The following is a 13,629-nucleotide window of genomic DNA, read 5'->3' as shown; positions in this document are numbered from 1 at the left end:
ACCCCATTCTCACAAAAAAGGGCATGCATGGGCAGATGAAATCACAAGTTGGTTTAAGCTAATATGTTTGTCAATAGATTGTCCCTGCCATTCACCAGGCTCTATGCAGTAGTACAAGTCTCACTGTAATTCAGAGCTAAACACCAATTTTGGTATATTTATCTTTTGTTAGCCTTCCTGTGTAGTTACAGTAGAGTGCTCGTGTAATTGCCTTCAAGAAAGAAAAATTACCAGAATATCTGCAGGATGTTTATCTACAACAAAACCTACTTCCTCTTTAATCCATTAAGTAAACAAGAGGTTAAAGAGAGAGGAAGTCATTCAGATTTGGACTCTTGTTTTTCACAATGAAACTCACGTGCCTGAGCTTGCTATGTGAGTGCCAAAAATAGCACAGCAAAAAGGGTTTTCCTCAAGCACTTCCATTATTCACATGATGCGGCATGTTACATAATGCAGACTGTGCATGTTAGACCACAGAGTGCTGTACACAAGGATGTTAGAGTATAAAAATGTCCATTGGGGACAGTAGTACTGAATGTTTTAAAGGCAAAGCCAGGCTTCAGAAGCTGACTATTACTACATACAAGGCTAAGAAACTTTAGAAAATGAATTATTCGGCAGCCCGATAAAAAGAGATTTCAATTAAAGTAGAGACACTTCTTTATAAACAACCTTAGTCTGTGTTTACTTTCTCTCTCAGGTTATGGATATGTAAATATTTTATCTTGACAAATAGTCATACTGATTGTGTTTGAGTACTGCAGCCACCTGTCTATCAACTGACCATCCCACCCGCAAAACAACATACCCTTTAGGCTGCTCTACCACGGATCTCAGGCCTGGTTTAGTAGGAGTGTCATTTTCTGATATAATAATTTAATCTCAGACCTAATACTTTAATCTGAGTAGAACACTCATGCCAATTTATATGTAGGAGTATGTAACCCACTGGTTAGTGGCAGCTAGACACATCCCTCTGGGCCTGATCCACAGGGGATGTAAGTCCGTTATAGCCTCCCACTGCAGAACTGAGCTCTTTAGTTCAAGCCGTGGAAAGCTGTGCTTTTAGTGCTGCCAATCACCAGGTCAATCCCTGGTTTTAGCCAAAATGGCAGCCACAATACATACATTAGTGCTAGGAGAATAATTCTCAAATTATTTGCAATGTACTTACGTGCATAGGAGTACAAAACACTATTGTAAGATCCAAAAGTGCAAATATCCATTTATTCCTTTTACCTTCACCTTGTTTCCTTTTTATATATGTAATTGGTATTCCTTTTACAATGGGTTTTTAACACTGCACGGAAAACTACACAACTGTTTAGGACAGGAAGTGACTACTATAGCCACCTGAAACTGCACAGAGAGAATGTGATCCCCCAGAATGCAATGTAGATACTGGGAAATGTCCTGATTCTAGGAAAAATACCATGGGATCTTTAATGATTACACATGGTCAGGAGCAGCTCAGGTTTTATTTTGTCTGAAAGTTGACACCTCCCTCTAATAACTCAATGCTCTGCACTGCAATGGTGAGGCATTGGTTCACTACTGAAGCAGAGAGAAGAAAGCCACTTACTGGTTTATCAGTATTACTTCCTGCAGCAACCTAGGCTTTCCTTGGAGATCACTTAGCCAAGTACTGGTTGGGTCTAACTCTCATCTCATAAGCCAAATAAGCTCATATTTCCTGGCTCTCCACTGGAACTCCACCTCTGACTTTACTACCTTTTCCACAAACCACTTCTCCACTGAAGAATTACAATTCTCCTATTTCTCTTAGGGGTGTGTATTATATATATATATATATATATATATATATATACACACACACACACACACACACACAGCACCAATCATCAAAGTCGAGAGCAGTGGTTCCCAAACTTGTTCCGCCGCTTCCCGCGGCCCCCATTGGCCGGGCACAGCAAACCGTGGCCAGTGGGAGCTGCGATCGGCCGAACCTGCGGACACGGCAGGTAAACAAACCGGCCCGGCCCGCCAGGAGCTTTCCCTGCACAAGCGGCAGAACAAGTTTGGAAAACACTGGTCTATAGGAAGGCTCCTGGTGACCTACTCATAGAGAACCTGGAGGCAGCTATTGTAAGAAGTCTCATGGGCTCTACAGATAAAGTGGATATGCAGAGCCTGCACATGAAAGTCCAGGTTCTCCATCAGGTCCCTTTGGACCTATGCAGATATATGTGGATCTTGGGGGATCTCTAGTGTGCAGTTCATGCTTGCTGTTTCTTCCATGGAGAGACAATCCCTTCTCCCTAAACAGAAGACCTCAGAGCAAACTCAATGAGTGGAACTGTTGCAGTTTTCTTCCCCTTAGGCCCCATCTCATGGGTTTACTCTTGTAGATCACAATCTGTTTTTCTGCTCTAGCCCTAGTGCTATGAAACCATAAACAGAGGCTCTAGTGAAGACTGTGAGGGTTAGCAAGATGTCTGTGCATTCTAGTTTAAAGCCGTATGTCTGCGTGAAGCATTAAACCCCCATGAAAGTTAAGAGACCTCCCCATTAAGGATGTGTATGAACCTAGTTGGTTACTCTGTTGTTCACGTACCACATGTAAACCTGTGGAGATGGTATATATGTTTGTAACAGACTGGCTTTGTGTGTGTATTCACGTTGTGCTCTGGGAGTTGCCTCAGAGAGGAACAAGAGCTCGTGGCAATTAAAGGAGATCTCGATTAGGTCAATGAAAGTGGCCTTGTAATCCTTCCTCTGCAGGTGTGTTATTTAGAAGCTGTCTTCTGACTGCAGCATGCGCATTTCACTGTAAACTCTGTCCAAGCCTTTCAGGGCAGTGAATGATGACCCAGCAAACCAGCTATGTGTTTGTGAGCCTTCTCAAGGCCCCAAGAAGTGTAAAAAAAATATAATTACGAAGGCCAGAAAAGAATTTGAGGAACAGTTAGCCAAAGACTCAAAAAGTAATCGCAATTTTTTTATAAAAAGAAAAGGAGTACTTGTGGCACCATAGAGACTAACAATTTTATTTGAGCACAAGCTTTGGTGAGCTACAGCTCACTTCATCGGATGCATTCAGTGGGGAGATTTATATACATAGAGAACATAGAATCATAGAATATCAGGATTGGAAGGGACCTCAGGAGGTCATCTATCCAACCCCCTGCACAAAGCAGGGCCAATCCCCAATTTTTGCCCCAGACCCCTAAATGGCCCCCTCAAGGATTGAACTCACAACACTGGGTTTAGCAGGCCAATGTTCAAACCACTGAGCTATCCCTCATGAAACAATGGGTGTTACCATACACACTGTAACCAGAGTGATCACTTAAGGTGAGCTATTACCAGCAGGAGAGCAGGGGACGGGGCGGGGGGAGAACCTTTTGTAGTGATAATCAAGGAGGGCCATTTCCAGCAGTTGACAAGAACGTCTGAGGAACAGTGAGAGGGTGGGGGGGGGGATAAACATGGGGAAATAGTTTTACTTTGTGTAATGACTCATCCACTCCCAGTCTCTAGTCAAGCATTGCTGGCACATGATGGACAAAACACCTACAAGATCTCTATCAAGCATTCTTACAACTACAATACCCACCTGCTGAAGTGAAGAAACAGATTGACAGAGCCAGAAGAGTACCCAGAAGTCACCTAATACAGGACAGGCCCAACAAAGAAAATAACAGAACGCCACTAGCCATCACCTTCAGCCCCCAACTAAAACCTCTCCAACGCATCATCAAGGATCTACAACCTATCCTGAAGGACGACCCATCACTCTCACAGATCTTGGGAGACAGCCCAGTCCTTGCTTACAGACAGCCCCCCAACCTGAAGCAAATACTCACCAGCAACCACACACCACAAAACAGAACCACTAACCCAAGAACCTATCCTTGCAACAAAGCCCGTTGCCAACTGTGTCCACATATCTATTCAGGGGACACCATCATAGGGCCTAATCACATCAGCCACACTATCAGAGGCTCGTTCACCTGCACATCTACCAACGTGATATATGCCATCGTGTGCCAGCAATGCCCCTCTGCCATGTACATTGGCCAAACTGGACAGTCTCTACGTAAAAGAATAAATGGACACAAGTCAGACATCAAGAATTAGAACATTCAAAAACCAGTCAGAGAACACTTCAATCTCTTTGGTCACTCGATTACAGACCTAAAAGTGGCAATACTTCAACAAAAAAACTTCAAAAACAGACTCCAATGAGAGACTGCTGAATTGGAATTAATTTGCAAACTGGATACAATTAACTTAGGCTTGAATAGAGACTGGGAGTGGATGGGTCATTACACAAAGTAAAACTATTTCCCCATGTTTATTCCTCCTCCACCCCGCACTGTTCCTCAGATGTTCTTGTCAACTGCTGGAAATGGCCCACCTTGATTATCACTACAAAAGGTTCTCCCCCCGCCCCGCCCCCTGCTATCCTGCTGGTAACAGCTCACCTTAAGTGATCGCTCTGGTTACAGTGTGTATGGTAACAACCACTGTTTCATGTTCTCTGTGTATATAAATCTCCCCACTGTATTTTCCACTGAATGCATCCGATGAAGTGAGCTGTAACTGACGAAAGCTTATGCTCAAAAAAATTTGTTCATCTCTAAGGTGCCACAAGTACTCCTTTTCTTTTTGCGAATACAGACTAACACGGCTGCTACTCTGAAACCAATTTTTTTTCAGTACATCAGAAGCAGGAAGTCTGCTAAACCACCAGTGGGACGATCGAGGTGCTACAGGAGCTCTCAAAAGGCGATAAGGCCATTGTGGAGAAACTAAATGAATTATTTTAATCGGTCGTCACGGCTGAGGATGTGAGGGAGATTCCCAAACCTGAGCCATTCTTTTTAGGTGACAAATCTGAGGAACTGTCCCAGATTGAGGTGTGATTAGAGGAGGTTTTGTAACAAACTGATAAACAGTAATAAGTGACCAGGATCAGATGGTATTCACTCAAAAGTTCTGAAGGAACTCAAATGTGAAATTGCAGAACTACTAACTGTGGTTTGTAATTTATCATTTAAATCAGCTTCTGTACCAAATGACTGGAGGAGAGCTAACGTGACGCCAATTTTTAAGAAGGGCTCCAGAGCTGATCCTGGCAATTACAGGCCGGTGAGCCTGACTTCAGTACTGGGCAAACTGGTTCAAACTATAGTAAAGAACAAAATTGTCAAACAAATAGATGAATATGATTTGCTGGGGAAGAGTCAACATGTTTTTTTGTAAAGGGAAATCATGCCTCACCAATGTACTAGAATTCTTTGAGGGGGTCAACAAGCATGTGGACAAGGGGGAACCAGTGGATAAAGTGTACTTAGATTTTCAGAAAGCCTTTGACAAGGTCCCTAAGCAAAGAAAGCTGTCATGGGATAAAGGGAAGGTCCTCTCATGGATTGGTAACTGGTTAAAAGATAGGAAACAAAGAGTAGAAATAAATGGTCAGTTTTCAGAATGGAGAGAGGTAAATAATGGTGTCACACAGGGGTCTGTACTGGGACCAGTCCTATTCAACATATTCATAAATGATCTGGAAAAGGGGTAAACAGTAAGGTGGCAAAATTTGCAGATGATACAAAACTACTCAAGATAATTAAGTCCCAGGCAGACTGCGAAGAACTACAGAAGGATCTCTCAGAACTACGTGACTGGGCAACAAAATGGCTGATGACAATTCAATGTCGATAAATGCAAAGTAATGCACATTGGAAAACATAATCCCAACTATACATATAAAATGATGGGGTCTGAATTAGCTGTTGCCACTCAAGAAAGAGATCTTGGAGTCACTGTGGATAGTTCTCTGAAAACATCCCCTCAATGCACAGTGGCAGTCAAAAAAGTGAACAGAATGCTGGGAATCATTAAGAAAGGGATAGATAATAGGACAGAAAATATCATATTGCCTCTATATAAATTCATGGTATGCCCACATCTTGAATACTCTGTGCAGGTGTGGTCGCCCCATCTCAAAAAAGATATATTGGACTTGGAAAAGGCTCAGAAAAGGGCAACAAAAATGATTAGGGATATGGAATGGCTTCTGTATGAGGAGAGATTAATAAGACTGGGACTATCCATCTTGGAAAAGAGACGACTAAGAGGGGATCTGATAGAGGTCTATAAAATCATGACTGGTATGGAGAAAGTAAATAAGGAAGTGTTATTTACTCCCTCTCATAACACAAGAACTAGAGGTCACCAAATGAAATTAATAGGCGGCAGGGTTAAAACAAGCAAATGAAGTATTTCTTCACACAATACAGAGTCTGTAGAACTCTTTGCCAGAGGATGTTGTGAAGGCCAAGACCATAACAGGGTTCAAAAAAGAACTAGATAAATTCATGGAGGATAGGTCCATCAATGGCTATTAGCCGGGATGGGCAGGGATGGTTTCCCTAGCCTCTGTTTGCCAGAAGCTGGGAATGAGTGACGGGGAAAGAATCACTTGATGATTACCTGTTCTGTTGATTCCCTCTGGGGCACCTGGCATTGGCCACTGTCAGAAGACAGGATACTGGGCTAGATGGACCTTTGGTCTTCCCAGTATGGCCATTCTTACGTTCAAGATCTCTGCTTGGCAATCATCTACACTGTACAGATAGGCGATCAGCTGCCTCTTTGTCAGCATCTCCCCAGGAACTTGCTGGAGATCTTCACCTGGTGAACTGATGCTGCGCGGAGGAAGTGGCAGGCCTGGTGTGTGACTCTGGGGAATATGCAACATCTCCCGCTGGCCCAGTGAACATTCCCCAAGAGCAAACCACTGTGGTGGTTGTTCTCTGGACCCAGTTCATGACTACAGATACCTTGATAATGCAACTCCATTGGAGCCCAGCCTGCCAAAAAGTGGGGCCAAAAATACTGCAGAGGTACACAGCCTGTATATGGATGATCCTGGTCTTATGTGCAGTAGGGGCAATGCCATCATGGAAATCCAGGAGAGATCTCTGTAGATTTTCCTTAGGAAAAAGGGAAATCAGACCTATGCTGGCCTCATCTAGGTGTCTCCAAAAGGTTAAAAAGAACTGCACAGCAGAGCACCTACTTCAACTAGTTTTGCTATTTTGAATGTGGTTTCCAGGAATGCACATTATGCTTGCCATATTAAAGCAATTAATTTTACCTTGCAACGAGAACCTGACAATTCTCTTGTTATTGTCAGTTCTGTGTATGGTCACACCTGGGGCAAAAGCACTCTGTTCACATGGCAATGCCACTATTCAATCTTCTGAGTTGCATATGGAATCCAACCTGGCTAATGGCTCCACCTGACAACAATCAGGTTATTGAATGATACAGGGAAGATAGCAGAAAGGGCTCACACCAGGAGCTGTGTGGGTCTGCTCTGATCATGAAAGCTGATGCTTCTTCTATAACGCAGCAAAATCTCCTGAAATCACTTTTTTACTGACCTTGGTCAGAGTCAGAGGCATAAAACAATAGCCAGTTGTAGAGCAGAGATGAGCTGTGTTTTTGTTTTGGGAAACCAACAACTCCAGGGAGGTTTAGATTCTGGTTCCATTTTATCTGCACCACCAGAGTTTTATAGGTCAGCCACCAGCACTGTATAATGAGCAATATCCCTAAAAGTATTTCTCCCTCCAGTGCTGAGTTTATTACCCCCACCCCCACTTTTCACCCATAATCTGGGTCTATCAGCTGCCAGTACATTACTGCAAAACTGCTAAAATAACACTCACTCTGGGTGGTGTATACTGTAAATATAAAAGGTTTCAGACCAACTGCTCCTCACAAAAGAACAACAATAAAAAAAAATCAGTAAACTGGTTTCTTTTTAATTCATGGTGTTCACAACCCAATAAACAAGAGTCAGAGTATGCCGAGAAGGAACACTGTAGGGTTTCAGGTTTAGGAATGAACGTCATGTCAATCAAAGTGCATTTCACTACACGAACCTAGTTTTGTTGGAATATATTCATTTGAAAGATGAGATAAAAGAGATTTTTTCTGTCTCCAGGCACTGTCTACTCTCCTGTCTCCACTCACTACACAGTAAGTACATTTACAGGGGAAGCAGGCTACACAATGCAAATGCACTTTTCCTGAGAAAATTGGGGATGACAGTGCCATGAATGTAGTGATGGGGTGGGGGTGTGGAGATAAAGATTGAGCACAAGGGGTCGAAATGTATAGCATAGAACAGCTTTTCATACTCGGGATAGGACTGTATATTTTGCTGTGGCATTCAGCAAAGAGAACACAAGAGGTTACATGTGATGCCATGAAAACAGGCTGTGCTGCAGATTTATGACATTGTTTTCACACCAAGTGTCTCTCTTGGTCCCTCTTTCTCTCTATGGTTTTACCCTTGAGTTTGAATTGTAAATCTGATTCACTTTCCTATATGTTGACGACTCTTTGCTTTGCAAGCCATTCATGTGCTGCACCAACTGGATGCTTTCATTCCCAACAGTCACAGCCAGTGCCTGTCCCCAGATTGTCAGAACAGATAGCAGCAGTGAGAATGGAAATAGCACAACAGTGAAAGAAAGAAAGAAAGAAAGAAAGAAAGAAAGAAAGAAAGAAAGAAAGGCACAGTGAGAGAAGACCATCATGCAAAACCATATGGATCACTTCAAAAGGAAATAAACTGTGAATGGTCAACAAACAAATAACAAACAAATAACAGTGGAAATAATAAAATAAAAAGGAAGTCTTAGAAACTTTATTCCTTGTTGTGAAACACTAGCATCAGAGTTCCTAGGAAAATCAAGCAAAACCAACCCAAATGGATAGCTGCTCTTGTCTCATTTGACATTCTTTTATTACAACAAAATATTTCCTGTATCTTTCACATTTGATTGATTTACAAGAATCAAATTAACAAAGAGTAAAGACAGGTCATCACAGCAAGTGATCCTAGACCATAAGACTAGCCATACTGGGTCAGACCAAAGGTCCATCTAACCCAGTATCTTGTCTTCTGACAGTGGCCAATGCCAAGTGCCCCAGAGGGAATCAACAGTACAGGTAATCATCAAGTGATCCATCCCCAGTCGCCCATTCCCAGCTTCTGGCAAACAAACAGAGACTAGGGACACCATCCCTGCCCATCCTGGCTAATAGCCATTGATGAACCTATCCTCCATGAACATATCTAGTTCCTTTTTTAACCCTGTTATAGTCTTGGCCCTCACAACATCCTCTGGCAAAGTTCCACAAGTTGACTGTGCGTTGTGTGAAGAAAGAAGAGTATCACAACTACTGTATAACTACTGCTATTGTTGATCAATACACACACTTTTAGGGCTGTGTAGTTATAGTATTGTCACTTGCTAATATTAGCCTGTTAACAACTCATTCCCCTCCAGAGAAGTCAGTATTTCTTCAACTGGAATTACAGTACAAATAAAACAGCTTCTGCTGCCACCACATTACTCTTGGAAATAAAGGCTTTCAGTGGCAGCAATTCTGGCACACATGCCTGCAGATTTGGAATTGTATCTACAGCCTCGTATATCTGGTATTTAACACACGAAGTCACAATTGCCTCAGGAAGTCTGGTTGGAGAATGAGACACACAGGATCAATGACCATCCACTGACACCTATTTATAAGGGTAATGAACTGCAGCTGGAACCTGTTGCAAGTTTTCAACTCCTTTTATCTAGGAGTAATCAGTCACTGGAAAGGAAGCTTTAGAATGTGAGTCTAAAGTAGCTGTACCTTGTTTTGTCTCTTTTGTCTTCTTCTAAGCCTCAGAAACTCCTTGTGCTGCCTTGAAACAAAGTTGACTGCTGCATATTCCAGTAATGCAGCAAACACAAAGAGAAGGCACACAGCCATCCAGATGTCGATAGCTTTTACATAGGAGACCTAGAAGAGAACAGAAACAGAATGCCTGATAAGTCATATATGGAATCACAGTCCTTCTTAAATAGGAGATTATTATTACAGAAAACATCTACAACTACAAACACAAACAGACTTCAACATAGCAGAAGTTCCAGCTTTGTCTCCACGCTATGTCTAGAACATTATAAAGCACACTGATACACCTCGTGGCTGAACAATATACTTCAAAGTAAACATCTGCACTCAATAAGTACTCACAGTTGTCTGAATGACAGAACAGGTAAGGACACATCATATCTGTCTAACTCTTCAGTACTTTTAGTAAACACATTGGCCAATTCTCTGCAGTGGGTCCCTTTGCACATATTATCAAAGCTACTTTGTTTCTTTGCTGTTGGTCACCTTTTCACACTTCTAACAGGGCATGCCCATTTAATTTGTTTTTGCATATGAACAGCTTCAGCCTTATGGGTCTGACTGAAACCCATAGTGGTCTATGGGAGCATTTCCATTAATATCAGTGTGCTAAAGATGGCCCTGTGCACAGAGGGCTTAGAAGGCCGTATGTGCAAAGGAATTAAATATTTTAAGAATTGCAGAAAGGATACAGGGCTTTGTCCTGCATGACACTGGGCAGCACGCAGAGAATTTCAGAGATTCTGAGCACTACTACTTAGCATTCCCTGGAGGCTAACCTGCTGCCCTGAGCATATGAGTCTAGTCATGCCCGCCCCTGCAGTGTAGAGTGGCCAAACTGGATATGTCAGTAGGGTGAGATAGGGTGGGGCTAGTAGCCTGGTATAAAGTTAGGAAACCAGGCATTTAAATTAGATGCAAAGCAGGTGTATTTGAAGTTGCAGGCCACACCCTTGTAGGACTGTTCAGCAGCAGTATTTAAGCACTCTGCACAGTGCAAACCCCTCCATGTTCCAGGCAATCTGGAAAGCATGCGCCACAGGCTGAGATATATTAATAATCACGCCACTATAATTTCTTCAAAAACATAGCTGTAATTGGCATTGTGATTGTTTGTTAGCATCTTTAAAGGGGCAGCTTGTTTTCATGTAGAAATACCTTAGTAATCACATTAGGAATGCGCAAACACCTGGAATGTGCTGCCACAGACATTGCATTGTGGGACATGAAGCCCCAAGGATCAGCATTTCTGATTGAGCAAATCCCGTGTTCATGTGCATAAGGCACTGAGGGCAACCTAATAAAGGAATTCCGGAGTTAGCCTGCCTGCCACTTATGTAGTGCTACTGTAAATTGCATCCACACAGTTGCTGAGCTAATTGGATTATTATAACTCCACCTTGCTCAGCTGAAATCACGTGAGTAGCAACAGCAGCATACTTGATAGCTGTCCAACATCTGGCTGGGATGATTTAGTTGGGGTCAGCCCTGCTTTGAGCAGGGGTTGGACTAGATGACCTCCTGCTGTCTATTCCAACCCTAATCTTCTCTGATTCCCTTGACTCTGCATGACACAGCGCTCAATGAGGACAAGAAAGCAATCACAATGTAATACTACATTAAAAAAAGGCAAAAGTCCTATAATAGGGTAGCATCAATCCCTTCATTTCCAAAGCACTATGCATCATTCTACCTATGCAATCCTAGTAAGTGACTGATGTAGCTAAAAACCCATGTAATGCTTTGAAATCAACCTTTGTGCCTTTTTCCAAGTTCCCCAATACATGGAACAATCTCTAAGTCAGGCCCTTTCCCTCTGCTGGTTCAAATCCTTCTAAAGGATTCACTTCTTCTCCAGGCCCATACAAACTAACTCATGGCAGTCACTTGTTGTTGTTGTTGTTTTTTGGTACCACAATGTAATGTAAGAGATCCCATTGGCTTCCAAGTCTATTTTCTCTTCCTTCAATTCTGCCCTATTCCTCACCAAACAGCACTATTTCTCCAGCCTCCTTGACTTCCATACCCACAATCCTAGCTGTTTCTTTGTCACAGCCGGCATATGAGGTGAGATTGTTCCCTACTTGTGCCATTATCCATCTACAGTGAGCTAATGCCCCAAGGTAATTCCTGGACACGAAAACCACAGCGGTTACCTTTGAAAACTTTCCACTTTTGCCCTTGATATCTAGTTCAATTTACCTCAGCATTTTCAGCATTTCCTGTAATTCCTTATATAGGAAATACTGCAAATTCCGAGGAAATATTTTCTCTCTCTCTAGTGTAATTGAAAAGGTTTGGATTTTTTTTAAGAGTGACCTCCAGAAAACCTTTAAAAAGTCCTAGCACATTGGCTCACCCTACTCTATAGAGTATTTTAAGAATTTGATGTTTGGAACCATCGCCTTGTTCAGTTTTATCACATTCAGGAAGTCCATTAAGCATTTCTTGTATTTTTCTTTCTTTAACTCACTCAATTGCCATGTACCTTATGTTGCAGAGCTTCCGCTCTAGTGACTTTTTTAGAGCGTTATGGCTCCCTACCAATCACACCATAAATGATATAAATTATTCAGATGCTCTGTAAATGTTTTAGGATGAGTTAATGAGGAAAGTTTTTCAGAATGAGGTCTGTCTGCACCAAGAACCAGACATGATAAGGCTGAGCATAACAAATGTGACAGAAGAATTCCTTTTCCTTTTTAGCATTTATACCTTTCTTATCTTCACTAAGTTGATATTTGGCCAAACTATACTGTACATATGAAGGACTAATTTTTGCTCTGACATATTTCTGCAAAACCCAAAACTCCATTCACTGGAGTTCCCTAAGTTGTAAATCAGCACAGAATTTGGCCCTTTAAAAATCAGCTGTGTTTGCAAGCTGTCATAGGGTGACTGCCCTGTTTAAAAGGAAGCACGGTTCAGTTTACCCATGATTAATAAACTGCCTCCCAGTTGGGGTTAAAAGAACACAACAGGATCTTATAAAGGAAAAGCAAGGAGATGGACGAGAGAGAGTTATCTCACAATAGACTGAGTGAGATAGACAGAGAAGGGCAGGTGAGAGCTGCCTGAGGAGGAAAGGAGAGACCCAAGGGAGAAACAGGAGCAGAGAGGAGAGCTGGTACGAGCTGTTAGGAAGAACAAAAGGTTGATTTGGAGGAATGGCCAGGCTGGGGAAACCCTGCTGAGTTACAGGAGAGTTGTGAAGAGACCCTGAGAAACAAGGGGAAGAACCAGCTTGGTTAGGAGAAGGTGAGCCCAACTCAGGAGGGTTGACGCTAGAGAGGTAGGACTCACAGGCAGGAAGCAGGCCTGAGTGGAGGGCTGCACGAAACTGAGCCCAGATCAAGGACATTCCCTGAGCATGGGCAGGATTCACAGGTAGGGATGTCTGGCTGAGTGAGTGGATGTCTGAGTCATGGGATACCTGACTTGGGGCTACAAACCAGCCAAGAGTTGCAGGAAAGAAGTAAATCTGGGAGCTCTCAGATGGATGGCGTGGAGAGTGGAGCCCTGGAACAAGGGCAAAAAGAGTCTGAGAACAGACTGGAGATGGACTCATGGAAGGGTGAGCTGGAAATTATGTCCTGGGAAAGGGCATGGAAAATGGCTGTGATTGTATCAGTTGTAGGTTGGGGGTTTGGAAGACTGGTTTTATCATGGAGGGTTCTGTGGATGATTGTATATGCACAGGAATAAACTATACCTAGAAGCAGGCTTTTAAATTGGACACTAGAGAGATTATATTTCTTTTAAGGCTGAACCATGGGGACACAGAGATGGGTACACCTGTCGTAATAACTATACTCCTGCATAGTAACTGTACTTATTTTGGGCCTAATGTATTAACTTGCGTTTTCCCAATCTGAATCTTATTTTGTTAAT

General features: G+C 42.6%; 1 protein-coding gene across 5 annotated transcripts in view; it reads right to left on the bottom strand.

Moving 5' to 3' along the window:
* Positions 1 to 13,629, bottom strand: part of GLRA2 (glycine receptor alpha 2) — a 162,818-nt gene that overhangs the window by 31,763 nt on the left and 117,426 nt on the right. For all 5 annotated transcript variants that reach the window (XM_048861062.2, XM_048861050.2, XM_048861070.2 and 2 more), the window contains one exon: positions 9,694 to 9,843. In XM_048861062.2, the coding sequence (XP_048717019.1) occupies positions 9,694 to 9,843 (150 nt within the window). The remainder of the gene's footprint in view (positions 1 to 9,693; positions 9,844 to 13,629) is intronic.

Source organism: Caretta caretta, chromosome 1, assembly GCF_965140235.1.
Source record: "Caretta caretta isolate rCarCar2 chromosome 1, rCarCar1.hap1, whole genome shotgun sequence".
NCBI classification, from domain to species: domain Eukaryota; kingdom Metazoa; phylum Chordata; order Testudines; family Cheloniidae; genus Caretta; species Caretta caretta.
Note: the sequence above shows the minus strand (reverse complement) of the source record. Positions and strands in the feature narration are given on the sequence as shown.